The sequence below is a fragment of the Orcinus orca genome, chromosome 15 (genome assembly GCF_937001465.1).
Source record: "Orcinus orca chromosome 15, mOrcOrc1.1, whole genome shotgun sequence".
In the NCBI taxonomy this organism is placed as follows: Eukaryota; Metazoa; Chordata; class Mammalia; order Artiodactyla; family Delphinidae; genus Orcinus; species Orcinus orca.
Genome location: NC_064573.1, coordinates 37,935,395 through 37,963,245, shown reverse-complemented (window position 1 = coordinate 37,963,245; position 27,851 = coordinate 37,935,395). Strand labels below are relative to the sequence as shown.

Sequence of the window (27,851 nt, the reverse complement as noted above, 5' to 3'; positions counted from 1 at the left end):
TGTGTCTGTCTCTGTTTACTGCTCACAACTCTTGGGGGCGGGGTGTATGATTATCCCCCTTTTAGAGATAGGAAAATTGAGGCTCAGGGAGGTTAGGTCATTTTGCAAAGTGACACAGAAGGTATATGCATCCCTGACGTCAAAGCCCATGCCTTTTTCACTCTGATACACAGTCTCCAACCCTCCTCCTGGTCTGGGCAAATCCTGGTTAGATGTCCACAGAGGGTGCAAGTAGGGATGGAGACATGCAGAGGCCCCTGAAGAGATGAGGAGCTAGGCTAGCATGAGGGAAGAGAAGTTGGGGTGATAAGGAGGGGCCTGGGGTGATGGCTGTCCACTAAGCAGGCCCTGGGGCATCTGGGAGAGTTGAAGACCAGAGACTGATGGGGGAAGGGGAGCTCTGCAGCAGAGAAAGGAAACCAGAAAGTAAAAAACTTATACTTGCAAATAGTTATCTGAGGGGAAGGGAGTGTTGGCTATCCACTTATTCCAAATGTGCTATTACTTTAAAAGCATTTCCTGAACACCTACCTCTTCGGAACATGCTTTCAGTTGTCTGCAGTTTATTTCCTTCCTTCCTTAACTCATTCATTCCTGCAGGCAATGAATCAACATGGACTGAATACCTGACTGCCTGGAGTGAACAGTCTGTTGAAGGTGGGATGTCAGGGATGCCTAATAATTGTTTGGGGGCGGATTCCATTTTGGGAGAGAGACAAATGGCACTCACAACCACGTCTGATGCTGTCACCTCGGGTGGGGCTGGGCCTCTGAACTCACTGCCCAGATGTTGCTTACCCACCTTACCCGGGGGAGGAATGTCCATTTGGCTTTAACCAGGTGTAATTCAAACACTGACCCTGCAGACCCCGTGCCAGGAGGAGACGCGTATTTGCCCAGCCCAGGGGCGTTAGAACTTGGAAGGTGGATATTGGACTTGGAGGCACTCGTGTGGGTGGGAGAGCTCTGGGACATTCTGCGTCACTGTACTGGCGCTCTGTGTTCAGGAGAGGGTGGGATCTAGCTCAGAAACACTTTTCTCACATTAACATCAAACAGAAAGGAGGGGGAAAAGGAGAGAAAGAAAGAGAAAAGCAAGAGAGAAGATATGAGTACAAAGGGGTAGATGAAGAGCTGAAAGTCCTTTGAAAGTGCTGCCGGAACAGAGGCTGGAGGGAGGCCTGGCCTCACACCAGGCGCCGGTGCCCACCCATGGATGAGGCTGGGAGAGGCCACAAAGCCCCGCAATTGCCACAGCAAGGGGGCAGCTGCCCGACAGCCCAGAGCCAGGCTGAACACGTCAATGCAGCATCGAAACTGTTGCGGGGAAACTGAGGCATCTACCAATGAAATGGTAACTTCAAAATAATTCACGAGTTGATGTACGTTAAAGTTAAGTGGTGTGTGCACAGGGGTTTGTTTTGCAAGTATCTCTACTTTCCATTATGCTTGAAATAAAAGGTTTATAATAATAAATAAAAAGTCTTTTAAAAATAGGGGAGGGACTTCCCTGGTGGTCCAGTGGTTAAGACTCCACGTTTCCAATGCAGGGGGAATGGGTTTGATCCCTGCTCAGGGAACGAAGATCCCACATGCCACGCGGCATGGCCAAAAGATTAAAAAAAAAAAAAAAATTTTTTTAATTTTAAAAAATTAAAAAGAAATAACTAAAAATAGGGGAGCTATGACGGAATCAAACACTTTAGGTAGAACATATCCGGCCCTCCATATCCATGGATGAAGAACCCACGGTTACGGAGGCCCGACTGCACTGCGCCGTTTTGAGCATCTACAGATTTCGGTATCCGCAGGGGTCCTGGAACGAATCCCCTGCAGATTCCAAGGGATGGCTGTACTAGCAGAGAAACAGAAGTCATAGAATATAAGCAGAAATTAATGAGAATTGTGTCTTGGGTTTTCTTAAATAACACTGCAAACCAGGGGTGCTTAACCAGGGGATGACGGACGAGCTGCGGGATCCCTGCACTCCCTGTAATCGTGTGCAAAGTGACCTGAGCGTCTTCAGCAACTTTTCAAGGAACCTATGGCTTCCCCCCAGAGGCTAATAAATTACATTCTCTCTTAAACGCGCTGTGCATATATTAGTCACTTGGTGCGTGGTTTTAAATAGAAGGTTTCTTTTATAGAACTGGCGGATTCACATCTGGGCCTTGTGTTTTCATCTCTCAGTCAACCGTGCCTGGAACAGAGCAAAAGAGGCCACCCCCCTGCACAGCCCAGCTCCTTGGGGGCAGCTCCCTGGGCCCCTACTGCCCCTGAGCCCGAGCGGTGGAGGTGGCAGGAGGGCTGTGCCAGAGAGAAGCACAGTGGGGAAGTGGTGACAAAGGCACAGGGGAGGTCTGGGGAGGCCCATGAGGCTCCCTGGGGTCTGAGAGAGCGACAGGACGCAGTATGGTTGAGGCTGTCATCCTCTGGCAGACTCAGTGCCTTTAGGCGGCAAATGTCCAACAGAAACCACGGTTTTGAATAGTCTGAGGCTCGAAACCCAGAGAACTCCTTAGAAAACACCTTTCTGTTCCTCACAGTGCAGCATAACCCCCAGTGTGACACCCACCCCTTGCAGTGAATTCCTCCAAGAAGTCCAGCCCCTCACAAGCTCCCCAGAACTGGCAGGTTAAGTGTGGGTTATTTTCACATACTTATGAGGGAAGGTCTCATCTTGGTACTGTCTCCAAGTCTGAAGCCAAGACTTGAAGGCTTGCCCTGGGTCCTGATGCATAAAGGTCTTTTCTCCCCAGGCTAACAATTCCACAGGCTAGTGTGGGAAACATGGGATTGGGCCTTGGCCCTGGGAAGCGAGATGGGAGGAGAGGATAGAAGCAGGGTCCGGGTGCTGCTCTGTAGCTGGGGCTCTGCGCGCTGCTCTCCACCAGTCTTCCTGCAGAGAGGACAGGTGGGGCTGAGCCATTCCCCACTTTCTCACGGGAGGACACAGACAGACAGACAAACACCCGGGTGTCCTAGGACTCTCGTCTTCTCCCCACCCCACCACAAGGGTTTTCCAAGGTGAAAGCCCTTGGTGGAAACTGCCCATTCCTAGACCAAGCTGCGAGGCTGGGGCAGGGGCTGTCATAGGACAGAGTCTGATGAAGGCTTGAGGCTGGCGTGCATGTCTGGGTTCTCACCTCAGGAGGACCTGTTCCCTCCTCTCCACCTCCCCTCCTCCAAGCCCTATTTCACATTCTTCCTCCTTTGGAACCCTCCCCCCGACCCCCCCCCCCCACCCAGTACCTTCCTCTCAAACCTCCTGTGGCATTCAGGGTTTGGACATCTCCCTCTGTCTCTGTGTCACGATACAGAGAAGGCGGCACCCCAAGCTCCTCCCACCAGAACTCCGCCTCTGAGGATCATCTAGAACCCACGGTCTTGTCCACCCAGGCACACTGTCAATGCAGTGGGAAGTGCAGGACCAAAAGTGCTGGCTGGCAAGTCTGGGGCTGTGTCCTCACCTTCCTTTACTGCGGGCCCTGCCTCCACTGCCTGCTTCCCCAGCTCCTCGCAGCACTTCGTCCCCACCCCAGCTCCAGTCTGGTGGCTTGCTTTTCCCCCTAGCAGAGAGGAAAGGGGGACTTCTTGTTAGGTTTGGGCACTGTGGCCATCCCTGCCCAGGAACCTAGGGATGGGCTTGCAGTGGAGACTTTCAGAGGCACACACCGGTCGAGAGATTTTCCTAGAGGGTCCAGGTAGCAGACAGCTTCCACGGAGGGAAGGACCAAAGCTGCTTCCAGTGGGCCAGCCCTAGGCCCCAGAGGCACGGCTGGCCAGATTCCATGAACCACAGAGCACCACGGACAAGGCTTTTTTTTTTTTTTAAACTGTGCTTTATTTAGGGCTAAGCTGGAGAAAGCGTCATCCAATAGTTACAGAAGGTTACAAGGAGTTTTAGGGAGTTGAGTGTGAAAAGAGCAGTTGTACTGAACTGCAGCTGTTTTGTTTTTTTCATTTTTTTTTTTTTTACAACATCTGGACATCCTAAAAGGAGCCAAGAAAAAGAAAATTTTAAAAATAATAATTAACCAACAAAATAGAAAGAAAGGAAAGGCAGAAGGCCTGAGAGGAACCAGATAGATGTTCTTCTAAAGCAAAAAAGAAAAAAACATGGTAGGTCCGAGGGCCCCCCAGCCTCCAGATGAACAGGACATCAGTGAGGAGGGCGTCAAGGCGGAAAGCCAAAGCAAGTCCTCCCAACGGTGCAAATAAATTATAATAAATATGTTATACTTTAAAATATATGTGTTCTTAAATAATTCAGTGTTTTTTTCTGATTCTGAGTTTTTTTAAGCAATGTCTTTTTTAACTGCTCTAAAGTCATTTACCAAAGATAAATATCGTGCTTTCATTAAATAGTTTTCCTTGTTTTTTTTTCTCTATCATTACAATTAAAAGTCCTACAAAATATGCAAATTTATTTACAGAAAAACAGAGCCGGCATCATTTAAACATCCCTGTTTTTCAAAATTCCTTGTAAACAGTTTCAGAAATTCTTCAAAGATTGTTTTTTTTTTTTTTTTCTCTCTCTTGTTTAAGGTTTTTGTGTGTGTGTGTGTTGTTTAGTTGCTTTAAGATGAAAGTTCCCAGGTCTCCCTTGCCCGGAAAGTCTCTGGAGCAAGCATGGAAGGCGAGTGAAGCAGAGGTGTCGAGGGCTTGCGGAGAGCAGGCGAGCGCGCGCAGCTCCCGGAGCGAAGCGAGGCGAGGGCGGAGGCGGCGGCGGGCCTTCCTGCCAGAGGCGCGGCCTCCACCGGAGGTGGGCAGCCAGGGGCCCACAGGTCTGGGCGGGTCCGGCCTGGCCCTCGGGGTCAATGGCATCCAACAGCACTCGCGGGGAGAAGGGATTGATGCTCAGTCTAAACTCTACAAAAGTACAGTCCTACAACATCTGGGATTTTAGCAGTAACGCTAACTTCTATAGGTTTTTTTTTTTTTTTTTTTGCTTTCTTCTAATTTTTCTTCTATTATATAGGTATTTTAAACTTCTCCTTTTTAAAATTCTGTACAACTATTATGATTTTAAGAGGGGGAAGAGTTAGAAGCATTTACAGACTTTTCACAACAATTATCTTGCCTCGTCAGTCCCTTGTTTTCCCCTCCTTTTCTCACACTTCACGGTTAACGAGTTTTCATATTTTGTTACTTTCCCCGAATATCCACCAATTTGTTCGTCTTAACAGCTCCATCCAGACATATAATACAGAAAACCATAGGAAAGTGTCATAGACTTGAATGACAGTAATCAAAGCGCCTCTCAAAGTATCAAAGAACTATTATCTTGCTGTTTTAAAAGCATTGAAGCATTATTTTTCTTTTTTTTGTTTTTTTGTGTTTTTTTTTTTAATTACATTTTTTCATAGAATCGCTCTAAGCTGTTTCAAGAACAGCCATGAGGCAGGAAGGAGGTTCTCCTCCGTTCCCCCTCTATTTGACCTAGAGCTACACATCTGCAATAAAAAGTTTGGTCCTTTGGTCCCTAAATAGCTAAAGGAATGACAGATAGAGATGATCAGCGGCGGCCTCCCAGCCGCCCCCCTGGGGACCAGGCCCCACCAGACACACCGCTTGCCCCAGCCTGCCTCAGGCGCCCATGGGCTGGAAAAGCCCCAGGGATCGGGAAGCAGCGGCCCTTCCCGGTTCCCAGCCCTGCAGCCTCCCCACCTTGTCTCAAGTTATTTTGTTTTAAAGTTGCCTTTTTTTTTCCTCATTTTTCTTCATCTTCTTCTTCTTTATGTCACATATATTTTTCCCCCAAACACGTGCCCTCTGAACTCCATAGACGCTATACTTTCCTTGAAGAAATGTGACAGTCACAGAGTGTCTGGAGTCTTCAGCTTGATTGATATTGGCTGATATGTCAAAGGTGTCATCCAACAGTTCTCATTTATAAATATATATAGAGAGAGGTTTGTTTTTTAATGTAGCCCGTTCAGCATCCTGCCCTAAAATGAAGAAAATCAGGGCTGATTAAGCCAAGAGAGGAAACACAAAACGCATCCAAACACCAAAAGGAACCTGCCTCGGGGGTTAGGGCGGGAGCTCTGGGGGATAGCGGGAGAGGGGGAAGAGACCAGTATGAAAATTAGTCATGATCATGATACATAAAAAAGAAATCGATTCTTCTAGTCAGAGTAAGAAACCACTGGGAGGTCTAGTGGTGATGGTTGTAGCTGAGGTTTGGTTGTTGGGAGAGGGTTTTTGATTTGGGTTCCTTTAGAGTTCTGGATTGGGGGACGGCTAGATCTAAGGGAAGAATTTGGGACTGTGGGATATGAATTCATCATTAAACTGATCTCTAAGGGATCTAGCCCAGATACAATATGTATACAGAAGCCTAGCAAACAAGATAGCAAAAATCTAGCAGCCCAGCCCACTCCCCCCCAAGATCCATGACATGAATTTTGCAGAATTCTTGCCCAGTTTCCAAGCCAACCACCTCTTTCCCAAGGTCACTATTTGCGAGGCTATGTATATATATGTATATCTGGATATATGTGTAGAATATATTCACCTGCACATATGTGGATATACATGGATATGTGTGTATGTATATGCATAGATACACACATACACACACACACACACATAATATTTTTCTCATACATGCCAGGGAATTTAGAGGAAATTCAGCACTTCGAGGAAGTGGATGGGGAGGACCTAAAAGAAGTTAGAACGGATTTAATCATCAAAGTTAAATTAACTCAGACAATTCTTGATTTTGTTTTGAATGGTGGCTTTTTGGTGTTTTGTTTTGCATTTCAAAGAAAAAAAATCATGATCCGACTAGAATCAGAAGGAAAATGCTTAATCATTGTGAATTAACAAATGAGACTCGTCTCCATTCTAGCAAGCAGCTTCCACTTATACATGGGGGTGACTGGTTACATCAAGAGAGTTAGAACTGCAAAGCCCCCAGTTGAGGGGACAACGTCATGCGTATATCAATCCATGCTGGCAGGTTTTTCACACTGTTGATTCAACAAACAGCAAACCGTACACAGCAATCTAAACAATTACAACACCAAATAAAATAATAATAAAATTAAAAAACACTTGTCAAGGACCCTTTTTCAGTTGTAAACAAAAAGGTGCATTTTGCTTTTGTTAGTACTGTTTCTTCCAAACCGACCAAAAAGCCCTCCCAACTCCCAGGCCCCCACCTCCCTCCCCACATTTAATTTAGCAGAAGTGGCTACAATACAAACCTTACAATTGCTACCGGGCTCTCTCTCAGAGGCCCCGGGCTTTGAACTCTAGGTTTTTGGTTTAGAATTTTTTTTTTTTTTTTTTTTTTATCATTCTGTTACTGTAGAGATTTTGTTTTTGTTTTTTTCTTTTTGTTTTTCCTTTTGAAGTGAGATTTAAAATAGCCTAACTGGAAAAAGACCAGACCTAGGAAAATGTCAATTGAAAAAGGCCCCCAAATTTCTAGAAAAAAATAAAATCACAATATTTTCAAGTGCAAGTAAATCAACCACGCATAGATACTTTTAAGATGTTTTCCTCATTTTTAAGAAAAAAAAAATAATGGTTTGCACAGTTAATGATCCCATGTCCGATAATTCGGGAATTCATCTTTATTTTTACTATTTTTTTATTCTTTTGTTTTTTTTTCTCTATGTGACATCTAGAGAAGCATAAAAAACGCTGAACAAGAAAAACCAAACAACAGAAAGTAAAACCACTGCAAGCACCAAGAACGAAACGAAAATGAGCACAGCAAAAAAGATTGTGGCAGCACAAAAGTCAAGAAAATGCACGTGTGATCATGACTGGCCAATCATCAACTGATACAACATCCAAGAAAAACGCTCCAATCACAGCACCTCCACGAAACTTGACGGCAATTGTCATGCAACCGATTCTTAGCCTTGTTACATGACGCCATCATGTCACACTGTGAACTTTGAGTTGATTTGAACTTACGGATGGGGGACTGTTTTCTCCACTCTCATGTGATTACGTGAACTTTATTCCTAGCTCAGCGCGAGACTGTGGTGGATTTGACTGGCCCTGGTTGGGTTGTTGGAATTTGATTGAATGACAAAAGAAGAAAAGATTTATATATATATTTATATATGTAGAGAGAGAGAGAAAGAGAGAGAGGACAAGAGAGTGTGGGCAAGGGGGGAGGAGGAGGGGGGGCGGGTTGGGTCGGGGAGTGTGGGGGGTGGGACAGGGAGAGTCGGGTTGAGGGTGAAGAAGGGCAAGGAAGAAGTTAAAACAAAATTAAAAGGAAAAATATTTATACAGCACCAGACCACAGCATCAATCTAAAAGCTCTAATGAGAGAACAGCAGTCAAATCATAAGAGAACTGAAAAAAACTCAAAGGATGGAGGAAGCCGGCAGACAAACAACATGGGCACGTCAACACACACACACTCACGCACACGCACACGCACACACGGTTGTTTGTGCAGACACATGATACACCGTGAACAGTAGCAGAACCTCACACAGGGCCACTACGGGCATCCATCATGCGCTGGGAAGAGGAGGGAGGGTGTAGGCAGCTTGGTGAGGGGGCCAGAAAAAACTAAAACAGCCCCTCAAACCACCTTGGCCGGCAAGCAGATCAGGGAGCGCGCTCTCTGCCTCTGGCCACCCTTGGTTCTTTCCCTCTCCCCCAGGTGCCGAGCTCTCCTCGCCTCCCCAGCCTTCCGTGGCTTCAGCCTGTGGACCAGCAGGGGCAGCCTGACAGGGTGGCCCCGATTTGCCGGGTGGGTCAGAGGCTGATTAAGGCGACTGCTGTATCCGTGGGGTCCATCCACAAAACACCCTGCTGCCCAGTACAGTGCACGCAGACAGCAACTCAGCCCTCCCGCCCTGTCCCGTCCCACCGTGGCCGCCATCCCCAGAGAAGGGCGTCCCCACTAAAAGAGCACCCGCTGCATGAGGTCGTGAGCCTCTCCCCGTCCACTCTGCCTCAACCCTCTTTCCTCAGAACCTTCAGAAAATGAACACTTGTAGTTCTGAGATTTAGAGTAAATCACATCAACGTTCTCAGAATTCTACAGACACATCCTGGCACAACTGATTTTATTTCATGGTCGCCTTACTCTCTCTGTTTTGCTCTCAAGGTGGCCCACGTGGCCAAAGCAAGGCTGCTTCCTGGCACGTGAAGCCTTTAGACGGCTCTGCAGCTCTGACCCAGGAAATGGTCACGTGGAAGACTAGGGTGCCCTGCAGTGCTGGTCACACGAAACAGGAGACTCCACTGGAGAGGGGTGGGCTATGGCCCTGTTTCCCCAGTCTCTCTGCTGCTGTCACTTGTGCTCTGCTGCCCTCCCCCACTCCACCTCCCCCTTCTCCATTCCTTCACACCCTATACCCCTCCACGTACAGCTTTCTAGACTGACCCATCTCACAAGCCCCGACCTGCCTTCTTCACTAGTGGAGCCCTAACTGGTGGAGGCTGAGCTCCCTTCTCTGTCAAGCATCATCCAGTTATTCCGTTTTGAGTTGTCTTGAGCACGCTTCACCATTGGGGGTCCTTTGCCCCCACCCAGGGCACTGGGGGCCCCCAGCCCTACGCCCTCCTCACGGTTACCCCGATCTCACTTCCCAGTCCCTGCTCCCCTGCAGCCCCCGGGTCTGTGCACCAGGCTTGCAGAGTCTGCAGGGGTTTCCGACGCACCGGGCTTCTACACGCAGCGGCTTCCACTCTCAGCTTTGTGTTTTCCTACAGGGAGTGTGGAAGGGAAGCCTGAGGTCATGACATGTCACTGTGGATAAGATGCAAAACAGCTGAGAGGTGACTATTTTAAGCCTGAGCCCGGCCTCCAGCTCTGCGTTCTCAGAAGAGCCCCCGCCCCTCTTCCTCCGCAGAGCCCTGCTGCCCTGCCTGCCCATCCTGCTCCTCCCACAGCAGATCTCCCTCACCAAGACCAGGGCCCAGCAAGACCCGTCTGCATCTCCAGCCCCTCCGGAAAGCAAGCCCTTAGACCCACCACCCAGGAGAGCCAACTGGCGGGCCCCTGGGGTGGGAGGAGAGGCCTAAGAACTGAGGAGGGGGAATTCCCCAGCGGTCCGGTGGTTAGGACTGTGCCCTCACTGCCGAGGGCCCGGGTTCAATCCCTGGTGGGGGAACTAAGATCCTGAAAGCCTCACGGCGCGGAGGGCAGCGCCCTCAGGTGTCAGCCACGGCAACCCAGGGACACCTGCACCCAGTCCTGGGACGCCCACTCCTCCCCACTCCACTGTGCTCCTTTGCCGGCTGCCAGCTTTCCTCCAGCCACCCTTCAGTGCCTGGCACTGCCCAGTGCTGGGGATTCGAGCCTGTATTTCACACAGCTCCGCCCCAAATCTCCATCTAGGGAACCTTCTCGTACCCACTCACCTCTCACACACACTTGGTCCCCAGCACACAAACACTCAAACTCGTTCAGCCGCTAAGGAGGCTCCCTGGGGTTCTTCCCACGCACTGCTGACCACTTTCTTCATTAAGGAGCAGTGGCACCTCTGCCTGCACAGTGACCCCTGCCTGGCCACCCTCTGGAAGAGCCTCTCCGAGCACAGCCCTAGAGGTGACAGCAGAGTCACTGACCGGCGTAGGAGAGCTTGAATCAGGACCGGGAAGCCCCACCTCATGACCTGGTCGAGCTGAGCCAATTCAGATGCCAGGTCCTAAACACAGCTGGCCTCTAGCCAGAGAAGGCCCAGGCCCAAAGCCACAGCCCAGCACTGGGCAGGTCTGACCCGAAGCACCCGTGCCTGCAAAGCTCAGAGCAGACGCTGTGCAAAAGCACACTCAGAACCAAAGCCCGGGGCCAGAAGAAACGGGGCTCCCAGGTAGTCAGACACGCCACTCAGACGGTTCTCCCTCCAAAGAGCCGGATGCCCGTGCGCCCGCCCTCAGCCTGGGCCCAGAGGTGGAACAAGGGACTTGGGTGTCTGCCTGGACCTGGCCACGTTCGTGTTTCTGCCCACTTTCCCTGCCTTTGTTTCCTTCCTCTTAGTTTCCCCGTAAAGATTTCTGGGAGAAACTCCCATCTTAGCGCAAGATGAGGGGCAGGGGCAGCAATGAAGCTAGGAACCCACGCTCCCATCCATCAGGGTGCGCAGACCCCACCCTACCCAGGCCTCATTTTACGGAACCAAAGCCCAACCACGCTCCCCCTCCCCACGGCTGCCCTGCCAGGGGCCCTCTCCTTCCCCAGAACCCCCTCACTCCAGTTCTGACCTGGCCACCTATTTGCCTTATGTCTTCACCACCGGCCATGAGACCACCCTCCCGGTGCCTAGTCACACCTAACTATGGCCCCTGAGCCCCTGCTTAGGCGAGCCCCGCCCTTCCGAGCAACTAGGACCCATCATCTATAAACATCCTTTGCTGGCCTGTAAAATCATGCAGTTTTTAAGCTGCTTTTGTGTGCTGTTTCCTCCCGCTCTTACTGGCAGCAGCCAGTGCCCACGGCACTCCCCGAGCCTGGCCCTATGACACCTGCCTTCTGTTACACCCTCTAACAGTCTTGGGTTGGGAACCTGAATGCACCATTTGTTAAAATCCTGCGAATGGAGCTGAAAGGTCAACTTTACTGTAGGAGCTACGCGAGCTCACAGTTTTTTAGAAGACTGCCTAGTGGGGGGCTAGTCAGATGGCTGACCCCAGAGAAGTGAGAGGTCCTGATGTGTCCCCTCTGATATTCAGGACACTCTGGGGTAGGAGGGTGAGGTGAAGATAGCAGAGGGGGGTTTATCCATCTCCTTACTTGAAGGGGTTAAGAGCTCGGCCTCTGGAAGTAACCACTCCCCCTTCATATCATGACTCTACAGCTCAGGAGCTGATTAGCAAGTGACTTAATCTGTCTGTGCTCCATCTATAAAATGGGAATAATAACACTACCTACCTCATAGGCAGCTACAAGTATACAGTTATGTCTTAGAGTGGTCACCTACAAGAACTGTCTCTTGCATGGTAAGCGCAGTGTGAAAGTCTGTGGTTCTCATCTTTCTGGCCTTTGTATTCCCTGGTGGAAGAAACACTCTGCTCTTCTGGCCACTCCTCTCAAGCCCCCACCCCAATCATGACTGCTAACTGGTTCTACCCTGAGGGCCACTTCTTACCTTCTGTCCCAAACCACAAGTCTGCCGTCCTCACCCCTTCATCTGGGAATTTCTCTGACCTAGATGTTCCCTCCTTTCTTGGGGTTTTAGTTGCATCAAGGTCTAGGAGGCTAAGACAAGCTGTTTTGGGGGGAGCCACAAAACACACCCACAGGGGCCCCTCAGAATCTCAGGGCATGACACTGGAGCATGCCGCCTCCTTAAAAGTCCTCTGATGGCTCCAATGCCTGGGTTTCATCACTGAAGAAATGGAAGCCCAAGAGGGAAAGCACCTTGACCCAGGTCATGCCTTAGTGGCAGAGCTAAGCCTGTTTAAGAAAAAGTGCTCCATGTCGCGAAAGGGCTGCTTTCACTGCACTGTCCCTCCCCTCCTATGGAAATGTACCCATTGGCTGGCTGCCACCGTGTCGGTGTGAGCACAGAGCTGGAAGCTCCACGCGGGCAGCACGGTGACCATGCGTCTCGGCATCCCGGCACTGAGCCAGCATCTGGCACAGGAAAGTGCCCACGCTCTGAACAAACATGTGCGTGTGCATTTCACACAGACCAAAGACGGACAGGGGCCGGAACTGAGGAAGCATGAGAGGTGGACGCTGCTCTTCTAGCTCTGCAGCGAGTAGAGGCTCAAGCACCCTCTTCAAGAGAAGGTGAGTGTGGCTGCTCCTGGGTGGATGAAGGGGGTCCTGCTGGCAGCGGTGGGATTTGAGAGGAGACTGGGAAGCTGGAGACCTCCCTCCCAAACTCCAGACTCTGGCCCTCCACTCGGATGTGTAACTGTCACGTGCCTCACCTTTCTCCCAATCCCTCTCCGTCTCAGACCACGACAACTCTGCTCTTCCAGTTACTCGGGCCAAAAGCTAAGCGTCATCCTTGATGCCTCTTTCTCTCACATCCCCTCTAATTCCTTACAAACGGCACCAACTCCTTCACACCACGTCGACTGCTGTCACCCTGGACTGAGCGGTCCCAGCGCTAGGCCTCTGCTTTGGACCCTACGATCTATCAACACGGCAGCCAGCGAGCCTCCTGAAATGCAAGTTAATGACATCACTCTTCTGTGCGGAGCTTTCCAGTGGCTCCCCCCGAGCCCCCCATTTCTGAGGAGAGGCCGAAGTCCATGCAACGTGTAGGTCCTACACGAGGTGGCCCTCCTCACCTCTGGGATCTCCTTTTCCACTACACCCCCCCCCCCGCCCCCCGTGCTCGCTCTCCTCCAGTCACCCTGGCCTCCTGCTGGTCCTTGAACACACCGCATTGCCCACACCTTGGAGCCTGTGCACTGCCTGTTCCTTGGGCGCGAGGACCGAGCGAACAGCCAAACCCTGGCGTGGCTCCCTGCCTCCCCTTCTTCAAACCTTTGCTCAGATGTCACTTCCTCAACAAGGCCTACCCTGACTACCTGATTTAACTGTAGCCAACAATTTTGACACACTATATAATTTACTCTTTGATCCTCTGTCCTTGTTTGTTGTCTGCCTCCCCTGCTAATGACAAGGATTCTCATTAGTCTTACTCATGCTGAGTACCTAACAGTACCTGGCACACGGTACTGCTGAAGCAGCGGAGGACTGGGCAGCCTCGCCTGGACTATGAACCAGCTGGGACGGGTGGAGCGTACCTCAATGGGAGAAACCAGGCTGGGGGTGGACTTTGATGGCCAGGCACATCTCCTCCCTCCCCGCTTCCCCAGGAAGCTGCTTCACCCAGGGGACCACGTGGCCTGGAAGAGGAGTGGCCGACTGTGCCTTCAGCTGTAAGGCAGGACCCAGACAGAGGAGGGAAAGGTGACACCTGCCCACTCATCATGGCCTCTGTAAAGAGGGCGGGGTAAGTGGCCCCAGTCCCATACCATCACCCTCCTCACCTTCTGTCCCATCCTGTTTTGTTTTTTGGTAAAGTTCCCTTTGAAAAGTCCTGTCCCTCCTCTCCAGACTGAGCTGCGGGGAATTGAAGGGGTGAAGGGGTCAAGTGTCTAAAAGCCACCAGCCCTTCAGGCAAGAGAGCTGGGAAGGGGAGAGCCAGGGAGTCTGGGAGAAGGCCCCAGCACAGGCCTACAGCTCCCCACAGGGCCTACTCCTCCCCCAAACTCTCCCAGCCCTGAGCTTGCCATCTGCTCACCCCAGGGTTTTCTGGCAAACAAAATTGCCGGTGTAGACCTTCTCAGACCGGTTCCCTCACTCCTGCTCCTCTTAGCTCTGCGGCAGGGGGATGGTCATACCCATTTCTGACGGGGTGACCACAGCTCTGCGCCTGCCCCCTAGGCACCGGGCGAGGAGCAGGTCGAGCCGGGCGCAGCGGGTCCAAGGCACAGCGAGGCTCCGTCCGGCCCACAGAGGCCAGGGGAGGCGGCGGGTCCGTCCGGTATCAACCTCCCCAACCCCCCGTCCCCGCGCCCCGGCCGACCCCGGTTACCTGTGCGAGTCCTGGTCTCCCCCGGGGGACGCTCCCGCCTGCACTCAGTACGGGCGATTGGCGTCTTTGGGCCGCTTCAGCTGCACCTTGAGCCTCTTCATGCCGATCTGGAAGCCGTTCATGGCCTGGATGGCGGTCTGCGCGCTGGCCGGGTTGTCGAAGCTCACGAAGCCTGGCGAGACACGAGGGACGAGGGCCTGGGTTTCCACGGGGCCGCCCCGGCCGGGAGGGGGCGGGGGCGGAGAAGGTCCGTGGGGCCGAGGGCGGGGCGGGCGGCGGTGTCTCCCCGCTCCCGCCGCGCCTCCGGGCGGGGGCGGGGCTCAAGGCTCCTCCCCCTCGGGGCCCCCGCCCCCGTCCCGGCCTAGTGCCCCCCACGACACTGCCCGCGTGCTTGCGGACCCTCCGGCGGCGGGCGCTGCCGAGGCTCCCGGCTCACCGACCCGCGCGGCCCCGGGCCGGGCCGCCCCGGCTCCACCTCGGCTCTGGGCGGCGCCGCTGTCCCGCACGCCCTCTCCCCCAGGCGGGGCGCCCGCGGCGCGGCGGGGCTCGGAGAGGCGCCCGCCCCCCACCCGCGCCGGCCCCGGCACCTCAGCCCCTGCCTGCGGTGGGAGAGGGCGGACACACCTGCGGGTGGAGGAGTTTATTGGACACTGTCCTCCCTGACAGGAGGGGGCCTGGCAGCGGGAGGGCACGGGGTGCCGGCCTGGGGAGAGAGAGGAGTGCGAGGGGAGGGAGGGGAGGCGCCACGGAGCGAACTTCGCCGCCGCCGATTCCGGCCGCCCCCCTCGCGAGTGCCGCCCGGCCGCGGGGCAGGGCAGAGGCAGGGTCCCCGCCGCCCCTCCTCCCGCTCCGTCCCTGCCGAGGCTGCCCCCAGCCAGGCTCCGGGTGGCCACCGCCACCGGGGCCAGTCCACACCGGCTCACATTAACCAGCCACCTCGCTCCCAGGGGCCGTCTGCACCATCCTTTCATTTAGTAAAACTCCACCCTGGGAGCAGGGGCTCTTGCCCCGGACTAAGCACGCACCCATTGATGTGAATCCCTCGTAACACTACTAATGGTATAACAATAATAGTACAAATTGACCCTATTAGCGAAAGTTAGCTAAGCGCCTTCGTGTACTACAGACTGCAGAAGTGCTTTTCACGTGTTCACTCCTCCCAATATCCCAGGACAGGATATAGAACCATCCATGGCTCCCAGTCACCTTCTGAAACAAGCAGTTCCCAGGTGGGAATGGATTAGGTTCCCAAAGCTGATTTAGAAGTCACCTTTTGGAACTTCGAATGCATCTCCTTATAGACTACACTACATCAGCATTTCCCAAAAATGGCCCTAAAAGGTGCTCCCTGAGAAAGGGCCTTTGGTGGTCAAGCAAATTTACAACCAGGCCCCTCTGGGACAGTTCATGGCACATTAACAAATAAAAACATCCCTCTACCACCCCAATTTCTCTCTTCTTTATGTCTTTGTTTAACCTAGTATTTCCTGGAATTTATTTGACTTTAAAGGCCTTTTCTCCTGTAAAGTGGGCTTAGATCCTGCAAAATATATGAAACTAAGCTTGGCGAAGTTCCCAGGCAATCCTGCAAATGCACTTCATTTGGGGTGCTCATCTCCAAACGGCCATTAGATATATAAGGGATAGGTGGACAGACTCCGTTGATGTAGAAAGCTGCTTTCTCGGTTAATTGCCTGTGGTACCTTGGGCCTGCCTGTGACCCCTCCCTTACTCTCCCTGTGTGGTGGCCCTTTTACCTCCGCCCCAGACACTGCCTCCACCGGCCTCTTTTCTCTTTCTCCTTCCTGCATTTGTGTGCATTTTCTCTGGAGGCCATGCACCATCAAAGATGGGGGAGGGGTGTGTGTACACGCATGTGAGTGTACCCAAGAGTGGTAGCATGTGAGCTCGGATGAGATTGGTCAGAGATGGGCCCAGGGCAACATAACCTACATCTATGTATTAATCTATGGGCGAAAACACATAGGAGAGATTTCTGATTATCTGTAGTTGGAAATCAATGTGAGTCATCTTTCCACCTCCCCCTCTCATGCCCTCCTGGCCCATCCCTTCCCTACCAACTTCTCTGACTGATGACTAAATCGAGCTGTCAGCAGAGCAGTTTTCAAATGCGTGAATGGTGCATCTGTTATACTGCTCTCCCCCAGATTAAAGAGGGTGGGCAAACTAAACGCCTCTCTTCCTCCTGGGACAAGATAGCCGAACTGTGGGTGGCAGTTCCCCCCACAAAAGAACAAATACGAGCAAAGTGGGGAAGAGATGGGAGAAAGATAAAAACGGCTGGAGATGCTGTCTAGGGTGGAGGTGTAAAGGGAGAGAGAGGGTCCTGGAGGAGGGAAGAAGCCCAGCCTTCGGGTTGAGTTTCTGGAAGCCTGGGGGTTGGGAAGGATTCCGGGCTCCAGGAACTTTTCTTCCTGAACTAGTTTTGTTAACTGGCTAGCAGTCAGGGCAAGGAGCATCTCCCCTGCTGGCCCCCCCTCAGCAAGGCTCTAGGCACCATCTCCCATGTTCACGGTTTCCAGGGCTGTGTCCCTTCTCCCAGAAGCCCCTGCCCCATTCCTCCCACTCCCGAGGTTTCTGCCTTCCAGACCGTGGGAGGCTGTGCAGGTAGGATGCCCTCCTGGTGGCCCTCCAGCCCGTCTTCCAATGCAGAAACCATCTGTGCTGCACATATGTTCACGACGGCCTCTGAAAGATTCTGTTTATGCTTATAAAGAGCACGCGGGGCCTTTAAGGAGTTCACTTAAACAGAGGACCACGTGTGCAGAAAAATGGCCCTTCCTTTGGGGAATAAAGGGGACCCTAGCACCTCCTGAGGGTCCGCTCTGGCCAGGTCCCTCACATGCACCATCTCGTATGACCTTCACAGCACTGCTGAGAGCTGACTGCTGAAATCCCCATTCCACAAATAAGGACACTGAGGCCCAGAGAGTAAACTTGCCCATGAGTGCGTGCTGGGGAGAGCTGCACAGGCTCGGCTGCCAGAGCGAGGGAGGGAACCCAAGAGCCTGAAGGAGGAGCCACTGGGCCAGCCAGCTTGGCGGGAGCCTGTCCTTTTTCAAGGCCAGTGGATGTTCAGCGCTAGCCGTTTGTTCAGGAAGAGAGGAAAGAGCCAGAGTAGAGGTAGGTGGGCGTGGACTCCCAGAAGCAGCAGGGCGAAAGCCTTTGCTGGAGGACTTGAAGGAGCTAATGGCAAGGGTAGTCCGGGGCTGACTCCAGGGAGTCAAACGCACTCCAGCCCCGGGGCCCAGCATGTTCTGGGCTCTTCACAGTTTTCTTCTGATTTATGGAACATCTGAGGCTTACTTAGAGAGCAAAGGCAGCTGATCTCCAGTTTGTCGTTTTTACATACATAATGTAATTTGTCAGAAGAAACACCAGTCAAACAGTGGAGGGGTGCAACCTGGTCTTTTCCTTTTGCCTTGTTTTCCCATCCCCCAGAGAAATGAGCTGCTGGGGCAACTCTGTGCCACTGATATGCCACAGATTTTCAGTGGCAGCTGCCAGAGGGGAAAGGACAATGTGCAAAGATCTTGACTGCCTTGGGGAACATGCTTTCCACCCTGAAGCCCCTCCTGGTCCTGGAAGCCCCTCCTGGTCTCCAAACTGGAATCTCCTTAACATGTGCTTCCTGGTGCTTCTGCATTTCTGTACCTTCTCCCCCTCCCCACACCCAAGGGGGGACCCAGGTTCCCTGGCCAAAGCAGGATCCTATTCTGTCCTCACAGCCCCAGAATCTGGGGGGTTAGCCTGGAGAGTCTGAGCCTCTGGCTGACTCAGCTCTGGGGACTGGACTCCTCAATCCTTGGGGACTGGACTCCTCAATCCTTGGGGAATCATGAGTGGGTCTGGCCCCAGAAAGAAGCTCCCATGGAGGCAGAAGAGGTGGGAGAGGGGCTAAGGAGGAGTGGAGAGGAGAGGTGGGGGGATGAGGTGGGTTTCCAGGAGGTTGGAAGCAAACTGAAACTCAGGATGCCCAGATGAATTGGAATTTCAGATAAACAATGAATTACTTTTTTAGTATAAGTATATCCCCAATATTGCATGGGACATATTACACGTAATATTTGGGATATACGTATGCTAAAAATGTATCCATTGTTTATCCAAAGTTCTGATTTAACCGGGCATCCTGTGTTTTACATGATAACCATACTCCTAGATCCTCCCAAGTCCTTCGTCTCCTATCTAACACCCTGCCCAGGAGAATTTACCAGAAGTACTTCATCCTGTTACTCCCACCATCTTCCACTACCTATCACACCACCTGAAGCATCTTCACCTGAATGGTTGAAACCCTCCCCAGCACAGGCCCACCCTCACAGCTGGTCTCCCCTGAACCCTCCTTTCTCCCCAAAGCCTCCTGCTTCCTCATTCACTGACCTTTGACTCTTCTCATCCCAGCCCCCATGCCCTCATCCATTCCATTCCCCCTGCCTGGAATTTCCTCCCCTTCCTTTTTGTCTGTTTGCATCCACCTGCCTTTCTCCTTCCTCCATTACTTGGTGCCTCGCTGATTTCACTGCTGTTGAACAGACGTGATTTTCATCTAAGCTCAGACCTGAGGCTTCCTGAGGGCAGGAACCAGTTTCCTCTTCCTGATTCCTCAACAATTTGGCTCTCGTGGCCTGAGGGGGTGGGTAGGGGGAGGAGGGTTCATTGGATGGCAGGAGGGGAGCAAAGAGCAGGGTAGACAGAGAACGGGGTCAGGGGCAGGACAGAGAGATGGACAGAGGAGGCCAAGGGGCCGGCGGGGTAGGGGCCTCGGCTGGGCGGACCTCCCACCCCAAGGATCATGCCTGGCTTTTACCCCGGGGCCACTGTGGCCTTGAGAGGAGAGGGGCGCTGGGAGAATGGGTGTCGCCAGGCTCTGCTCCCTGCCCTTCCACCCCTGCCCAAGGTGGGTCCCTTCCCCTTCTCAGTCGGTGGGAATGGAACTTTTTGCCTGGGAGGAGAGACTATCTCTTGGACTGGGACAGGGGGTAGGGGGGCTGGATGGGGTGGGGGGGTGGGCAGAGAAAGCCAAGAAGCCAAAAGAACAGAAGAGAGAAGAGGGGTGAGAGGTGGAGGCTGGAGGCTGGGCACAGGGAGCACTTGGGGGGTGGGGCCGATGTGAAGGAGCAGGTTAAAAGCAGTTGGACACCGGTAAATTGGTGCGAGCACCACCCTGTCCTAGGTGAAGTTGGTTTGTTATCTTTACCCACCAAAGCATTTACTTTGGTTAGTCGCCCGATCCACAAACACTTTCGAGGAGATGACATTACCGAAAGGGAGGAACATCTGCATCAGCTCAGCGTCCCCAAACTCCTGGGGCAGATGGTAGATGAACAGGTTACAGCCCTCGGGCCCTGCGGTGAGGGGGGGGCGGGGGAGGAGGGATGGCGGGGTGGGGGAAGAGAGAGACAGAGGAGAGGTGAGCGAGTTAGGCAGCGGCAGCAGGGAGGGGTGGGGGCGAGGTTAGGAGGGGGAGTCTCATTCAAGATCCAAAAGTGGCCACGGAAAGCGGGGGGCTGCTGAGCCCCGGGTCTGAACTCTGGTCTCCGCTCTGCCCTTGGGCAAGTCACGGAACTTCTCTGCGCCTCAGTGACCTTTTCTGAAAAATGGGTCCATAACAGGGTGCCTTGCAACTCTAGGGCTCCAGGGGTGGAGTCAACCAGTGAATGGGGTGAACGTGCCAAGGCCTGATCAGTCATGGAGGGGAGATGCTGAGAAGAGGCAGGGGTAGGGAGACCTGCTGGGACCCTGCTCAGGGGACGTCAGAGGGAGCTGCCCTGGGGGCAGCCATGCCTGTGGTGCTGGGGCCTCTGGAAGCCTCGCTTCAGCCCCCAGAGGCAGGACTCTGGGGCCTGGAATCCCCATCCTCCTCGTGGCCAGCAGCCCCTGCTTCCCATCTGGTCCCCAACGGCCCTACCCTCTGCTACCCCGAACCTTAAAGTCAGCCCTGATCTTGGAGGTGGAAACCAAGATTGACCCCACCTCCTCCAGCAAGCTAGGTGAGCAGAAGGGGCTTCACTGCAAGGCTCCGTGATGGGATACCCACAAGCCAGGGTACCACGAGCCTTATGGTGTAAGTCTTCCCGTTTCATTACAGCAGTAACAGCCCTGCCACTTCTGTAGCACGAATTACATGCCAGGCTGCTCTACACACTTCACGTGGATGTTAATTCACTTAATCCTTACAGCAGCCCTGAGGCTGTTGTCATTCTCACTTCACAGAAGAGAAAACTGAGGCCAGAGAGGTTAAGTCACCTGCCAAGTCACATAGCTAGTAGGCAATGGAGCCAGGATATGAACCCAGACCCAGGCTGTCTGCCTCCATAGTCTGTGCCCTCCTCTCTCTCTACCTACCTATCATTCATCTCAGTGCCCCAGAAACCCTGAACCCCGCTGAGGTCTTTGGATTTCTGAAATTTGCAGATAGCTGAAGATTCACATGTTTCTTTTTAAATGACCAAAATGCTCAGTTTTAACTCTGAATGGGAAATCTCTCCAAGCTCCTTCGTCTTTTTCCTGCCATCTAAAATAGAGCATGCCACAGATAACTTAACCTTCTAAAGTGTGGACATTCCAATGTTTGTTTCCAGCCTATGGAGGACATGCAGAGGAAACAGCTGCACTTGCTAGGAGTTGGATAAGAACGAGGTGCTGATCAGAGGCTGGTAGAAACTAGGCAGGAGCTTAAGAGTGAAGACTGTAAGGCACCGATGTGGGCTGCTGTGTGGCTTTCACAGCCAGCACCCTGGTTCTCTGGGACGCGTGAGGCTGCCAGATCACCTGGTTCTGGAGCAAATCATCAGCTCTGGAATCTCTCTGCCCTTTTCTTCCTCTCCTTTCCCCTCCCGCTCTCCTAACTTCCTCCATCTATCTGCACCCCCTTGAGGTTCACAGCTGATAGCTAAGAGTCCTCTGACCACCAAAGCCTCCCTCTGAACCAATGACCTCCTCGGCCCCGGTCCCTGTCCTGCACCATCTGCCCATCCCCGGCCTCCGGCTTCCCCTCCCTGGACTGCTGGCTCTGCCAGCTGACGGCGCTTTCAGAACCGGCGCAAGCGAGCTCTTTCACCCACTGCCAGGGGTCCCAGGGCCGGATTCCCCAAGCTCTGGTGGCCCTGCCCCCACCCCCGCCCCTCCAACCATGGTAGGTTCTCACTGGTTCACACTCTGTGAATGTGTCCCTTGATGGTCCCCAGCTAGATGTGAGTCCCCTTGCAGCAGGAACCAGCTTGAAGGCCTCATCTAATCCACACCTCCTCCAGGGTCCCACCCAGATCCTCCCCACACTGTCTCCCTTCCTGGGGCTCCCTGAGTCCATAGCCCATATTCTATAGTCTGAGGCTCTTTCTCAGGTAGGTCTGGGAAGCTTTCTCTCCAGCCAGAAGGGGGTGCTCTCTAGGGGCAGGGGCATTTGCCTTCCCCCCGTCCTCCTACTCCCCTCCCCCAGCACGAGCCTCCCTTCCTCTCCCATCCCAACTCTTCCAGACATCCCCCACCCCTCCAACCTACGCTGACACCCGCCTTGAACTTGGGGCCCTTCCTACAAGTTCAAGTTCTGCAAGCTGCTTTGTGTGGACGTTATTTCTGTTCTCCTTAAAGAGACAAGGAGCCTTCGAGCGTAGAACCTCTGGGCTCAGTCCCATCAGCATGGCGTGTGGCTGAGCCCCACAGGGACGGCCCTCCCAGCCCCCTGCCCCTCACCCCTCAACAGTGAGCCTACACACTGTCCTACTGGGGCTACCCCGGAACCCGAATTCCCAGATTACAGAGCATCCAGATGGCATAACCGCAGGACTTTGGAGATCAATCTGGTCCAAACCAGCCTCCTGACAAATGGTGAAATGAAGCTCCAGAGACAGAAAGTGACTGCCCTGGACCACACTGCAGCCCCCGGCACAGTAACCTGGGCTGCTCTGAGGTCAGACAGCCTCAGGGCCTTCAGGCATCTGTTTTCAGGCTCAGCTCAAAGACAAGGGAGCTGGAAGGAGGGTCCTGCCCGGCAACCAGTGTGTCCTGGTATTCCAATGGCATGACACAAGGGGAGGTGACCACGGTGGAAAGAGGCTAACTACTGGCACGGCTGGAGGAACACAGCCTTCTTGTTCGTGCCTCATGCGATGCTGCACATGGCTTTGGTCTGGCTCCAACCCACTCTCAGCCTGTCTCCACGCCATTTCCAGGCTCACCGCAGACTTTGCAGCACCCATGCCTTTGCTCCTGCTGTTCTCCCAGCCTCAAATGCCCATCTCCCCATCTCTACATGCTGGAGGGGAGTCCTCATCCTTCAGGACCCCACAGATTTCCCCGAGGACCCCACTTCCAGCACCATGAGCTCGCCCTTATATGCAGCGCGCTTCTATAGGGATCTAGGTTCACATCTCACTGCTTCCCATGGCCTGCTCGCACAGCGCACCGAAGTCAGGGAGGATGGAGACAACAGTGGGAGATCCTCCCGCCCGATGGGAGGCTGGAGTGGGGACTGGCCACACAGGGTCAGCTCTAGAGAGCAGGGCACAGGGGTGGGGGTAGCTGAAGCTGCTTGGAGATGGAGAGAAGGTATGTGAAAGAGTTCAGGGCTAGACTCATGGGTTGGTACAAAGTATGAGGTAGGGGGTGGGGCAGGAAGCAGATGGTGGGGACTGTGTTTAAGGCCAGTGGTAGGGGCTGTCATATGTGTTGGTCAGACCAGCAATGACCTGCAGCTGTGTGTGTGTGTGTGTGTGTGTGTGTGTGTGTGTGTGTGTGTGTGTGTGTGTGTGTGTGTGTGTAGCAGGGTTTAGAGACCTCTGAGCCACAGGCCAGAGTGATACAGGGCACTGACTACGAGGTGAGGGCAGGTCAGCCTGAAGCCAGTGGGGTGACAGAGCAGTAAGGGCCATTGGGCACAGCTCTCTGCTCTGGGCCTGGGACAGGCAATGCTGGACTCTTGGACCCACTGCTTGTGGCCCTGACCTGACTGATGTGGTGCTGGAAGGCATCAATGGGGGGAGGAGGGAGGGGGCAGGGCAGGCTCCAGGGCCACAGCCCAGTGAGGGGACCATCTGGCAGAGGCAGGCTGATGGGCCATCGTCCACCCACACTTCACCAATGGGCCCAGGCGTGACTTGGAGCTGCAGCAGCTGCAGCATGGCTGCAGGAGTGAGCAGGGGGCCTCACCGTGCACCCTCTGGGTTCCTGCAGCTTCATCCTCATGGGCCCAGGGAGGTGATGACACAGGTCTCAGGAGCTGCCTGGTGCATGTGAACTAAGATAATGCCTCACATACAACTTTGGAGAGGGTGACAAACTGGTGAGGGGAGGGCTGTGTGCACGGTGAGAAAGCCGCAGGTGACAGCTGGAGTCTGCAAGGCAGACTTGAGCTAGTCTGATCCTCACACCCCTCTAGGGAATGATCATCACTTTACAGGTGAGGACACCAAGGCTGAGAGACGAGGGGCTGAGCTGGGAGTCAGACCCAGAAGGGTTTGCTTCAAAAACCAGCCTTTCAACCATCCAGGCTCTGGGGCCTGTTCGGGGCCTGTCTGACCACAGGGCTTTGGACCAGCAGACCCCCGGGTCCTTTCCAGGACTAGCCCGCATCCCACAGGTCTGGGAGAGTCTGCCGCAGGGGCTACGAGCCAGGATATGGAAACCACTGGAACCCTCTGGCCACATGGGCTACATGGGCAGGTGTGGTGGCCTCACTGGCAGGCTGACCCTTTTCACGGGGTAGAGAGACAGGACCCCATGAAACCGAGCTCTGTGAGCATCCCTGCATCCCCGGGCGTGGATTTGTTATCCAGCTCCTGCGGGGCTCCGGACTCTGGAATGGGAGGACCCAGATTCTTTACGAGGTTCCAGCCTCCCGAGGCCCACTGGCCTTGCTGCCCTGTTCACACCAGGGCCTCCAGATGTGGCTTTCCAGGATCCCCTTCTTTCACTAGGCCTACACTGGCGCACTCCATCCCCTCACCTGCCCATGGAGTCCTGCCCTGGGAGCTCCAGCTGACTCTCTTTCTCACCTGGAAAGTACAACCTCTGTCCCTGATGAACTGGTATCCCCACTCCCGCCCACCACCCCAGCCACGACCATTCATATTTCTCCCCTTCCTTGCCACTGGACAAATGCTGCCCATCGAGGGAGGGGAGATTCTTGGACCCTGCCTGCTCCGGGACCCCACCTTCCTGACCACCCTCCACCTGGGTTTACAGAGCTGCCCGTGACAGTGCACCTCCGCGCTTGGATTGGAGAGCGCTGCCTCTCACCGTCCCGCAGCTCCTCTCACCCTCAACACAATGCAGATGTGGTCACCTTGCCAACGGAACACCCCTGCCAAAGGCCCAGGCGAGCAGCCTCTTTGGGGAGAGAAGGGGGGAAGAGGCGTAGGAGCCCCGCTGGCAGACTCACCTTCTCTCTGTTGCTGGGGGATCATTGGAGGTGGCTGAGGAAAGGCCTGGCTTATCTGACCATAGGCAGCAGGGTAGGCGGCTGCTGGAGGGCCAAAGAGAAGAGGCAAGAGCAAGAGACGGTGACAGTGACACGGAGAGAGACAGGGTGAGAGGCAGGAAGAAAGAGAGAAATTTCAGTGTTGAGCAGTAAAAGCAGACCAGCGAAAAAATGCATTTTTAAGATAAAGCCAGTTTTCAGCAGTAATGAAGGAGAAGCGGCAAAGGGAAGACTAGAAGATGTGTATGTGCGCTGGTGTGTGTGTGTGTGTACGTGTGTGCACGCGCACGCTGGTGTGTGCATGGGGGAGGCGAGTTTAATCTGCAATGGACAACCCACGTGTGGATAATAACGGATAATCAAAAACATCAGAATGCCCTGGAGAGGATCGCCCCACACCGCCTGGAACCCACAAGGTTCTCCCTTCTCTGAGCCACGACTGACTCCGGCCACATACCCTCAGTCTCGCTCAGATGGCGCCTGTGTGGGAGACGGGAGGCCCCCTAGGTGTGAGCTTGGCCTCTGGGACCCTGCCAGTGGGTGGTTCCCCAGGGGCAGAGGGCTGAGTTGAACAAATCTGATGCTTTCTATATTCAACTGGAAAGGGTCAGAGGTGGGACAGGAGTGGCTAGCCCCCTCCTCAGCCTGGCCTGGCTCCCAAAGGGGCTCAGGGGCGCTCAGCAGGTGAAGGAGAGAGCTTCCCCTGGACTCCAGATGTGAGAAACCCGCTTTATCCAGGTCCCCATGGTGCCAGGAAGCTCCATCACCCTCAGGGGAGACATTGCTGGCTCCTAAACACAGCAAGGAGGGACCCTGACCAGGCCAGACAGCAGGACACTGGCTGGGCGGGGATGACTGTGGGGTGTGTGTGTGTGTGTGTGTGTGTGTGTGTGTGTGTGTGTGTGTGTGTGTGTGTGTGTGTGTGTGTGTGTGTGTTGTGTGTTGCCGAGCCTGGGGGAGGGAGAGAAGCGTGGCTGACAGCTGGCCTTGGGCTTCCTACGGTAGCTCATCACCTTCCCATTCAGTGACCCAAGGCCATCTGCTCGCCCCTCCTCTTTTCTACCTCTGGCTGCCTATCCTCCCTTGTTCCCTGTCCTCCTTGCTCGGGCCCCACTCCTATTGCCTGTGTATGGCTGGTGGGGGGCAGGGATGGAAACTGCTTCCCTTCCCTCAAACCCAGGTATCGGTGCTTTCTGAGCCAGTGACACCTAGCTCCGGCCTCACCCCAGTGCTGCTGGGAGGCTTGGTGCTCCTGGACAAGCCAGCCCTGGCAGCACCACGGAGGAGGGAAATCTGGCCTCAAAGATGAGTCACTTCACAGCAAGGTTAAAGCTTAGCCTGGCTCACCAACTCATCGCACGTTCGGACCACCCACCACTGCCGTGTTGGGTTAGGGTTAGGTAAGCTCTGCCTGAAGGCCAAGGGGCACCTGCAGAGGGGGAGGGAGCCCGGCGGGGGTTGGGGGGGGGTCTCTGTCAGTATAACACTCCCTCCTTCTACCACAGCTCCTGGCCAGTCCTGCCCTGCTCCCCCCTCCCTCACAGTGCTAGGCCCAGGCCTGGCTGGGTAGGGGGCACTGGTGCCCAGGCATGGGGAGGTGCATACAGCCGGGGGACCACCGAGGGGACGCGTGGATACTAACGACCTGCATACTGCTGCACTCCGGCGTAGGCCTGCTGCAGGGGGTCCGCGGCGGTGGGGCTCTGCGCTGCAGGGGAGCCAAGGGGGCAGAGGTCAGCAATGCCTACCCAAACCAGCTCCTCTCCCACCACACCCCTGGAGATGAGGCTGTAGCTGCACTGCCTCCCCAGCCACTGTGGTCTCTGTCCTGGGGCAGGGCATCTGAGGCAGGAACCCTGAAAGGGGGTTCCCCTTTCCTCAGCCTGGGGCCCTTAGTAGGGTGGAAAGCTGTTTCCCCTGGCTGGGGGATGCAGCCTGCCGCTGGCTTGGGTCAGGGGTGAGAGGTATGGTTCATGCAGAAGGCTGGGAAGGGCAGGGAAGGAGACACCAGAGAAGGGCTTGACCATGGGGGGCTTGTGGGGAGACACCTGAGGGACCTGGCCCTGGAGAAGGGCTGTGGGAAAGCGGGCAAGGGTGCTAGAGGCTATCAGGAGGCTGGTTTCCTCCTCACTTATCCCTAGCAGGACTCAGTGGCAGAGCCCAGCTAGGCAAAAGAAAGGGCATGGAGGCCTCATCCTGCCATTCTTCCCGGGCCACCCATGCCTACTCAAACAGAGGGACCCCCTCCCAAATTCTTAGGGAGTTTGCACGAGGCACAGAGGTCTTTCATTCCTGGGCATGCCCTTAGTAGAACTGACCACACAAATAGATCTGCCCCACGGTGCCCACAGACACCAAAGAACAAGAAGACCAAGGACCTTCTAACACCTGATCTCACGAGTGGGACATCTACTGCCCAGTGCGCGGGGGCCCTTGGGCTGATACTTTGGCAAGCAACCCAGAGAAGCTGGACTTCTTGGTTCACTTCTGTTGCCTTTGTTGTGTCTGCAGATGTGGTGGGCAAAAGCCTGGCTGCAGCATGGACCAGTGGTGGGCACTGCCTTTGGTGATCAAGGGCAGTGATGACTGAAGTGGGAGTGGGCTGGCCTTGGGGGCCCAGGGAGATGGGTGGGGACAGATCCAGCCTCAGTACATTTGAGGCAAGCTGGTGAACACAGGGAGGCAGAAAGGAAACCATCCAGGCTTATCGGCCTGGTGACCCAGGCCAGCGAAGCTAAACGGCAGTGCCAGGCTTTGGGGCCTGCAGACCAAGAAGAATCCCCAAATTTCCCTTCTGAGCTCTCTTCCCTGAACCTCTCAGTAACATTACACTAGAACAATAGCTCCTGGGTCTCTGGGGGACAAGGGAAAGTCCTGGGGCAGAGGTCCTTAGAGATCATGTGGATGGTAGCAGGTGAGCT

The 27,851-nt window shown here is 54.2% G+C and overlaps 1 protein-coding gene across 50 annotated transcripts in view; it reads right to left on the bottom strand.

The window, feature by feature from the left end:
• Window positions 1–3,949: 3,949 nt before the first annotated feature.
• The window catches only part of CELF4 (CUGBP Elav-like family member 4), a 299,515-nt gene continuing 275,613 nt past the window's right edge, over window positions 3,950–27,851 (bottom strand). For 5 of the 50 annotated variants that reach the window (XM_049697923.1, XM_033412264.2, XM_033412265.2 and 2 more), the window contains exons 9-13: window positions 26,573–26,638; window positions 24,892–24,975; window positions 19,715–19,858; window positions 14,490–14,661; window positions 3,950–5,951 (exon numbers count right to left, since the gene is read on the bottom strand). In XM_049697923.1, the coding sequence (XP_049553880.1) occupies window positions 14,534–14,661; window positions 19,715–19,858; window positions 24,892–24,975; window positions 26,573–26,638 (422 nt within the window). In that variant the 3' untranslated portion in view covers window positions 3,950–5,951; window positions 14,490–14,533. Of the gene's footprint in view, window positions 5,952–7,934; window positions 8,023–14,489; window positions 14,662–15,113; window positions 15,193–19,714; window positions 19,859–24,891; window positions 24,976–26,572; window positions 26,639–27,851 lie in introns of those variants that run through there. The other 45 variants (XM_004283441.3, XM_033412272.2, XM_049697937.1 and 42 more) reach the window with 15 other exon arrangements.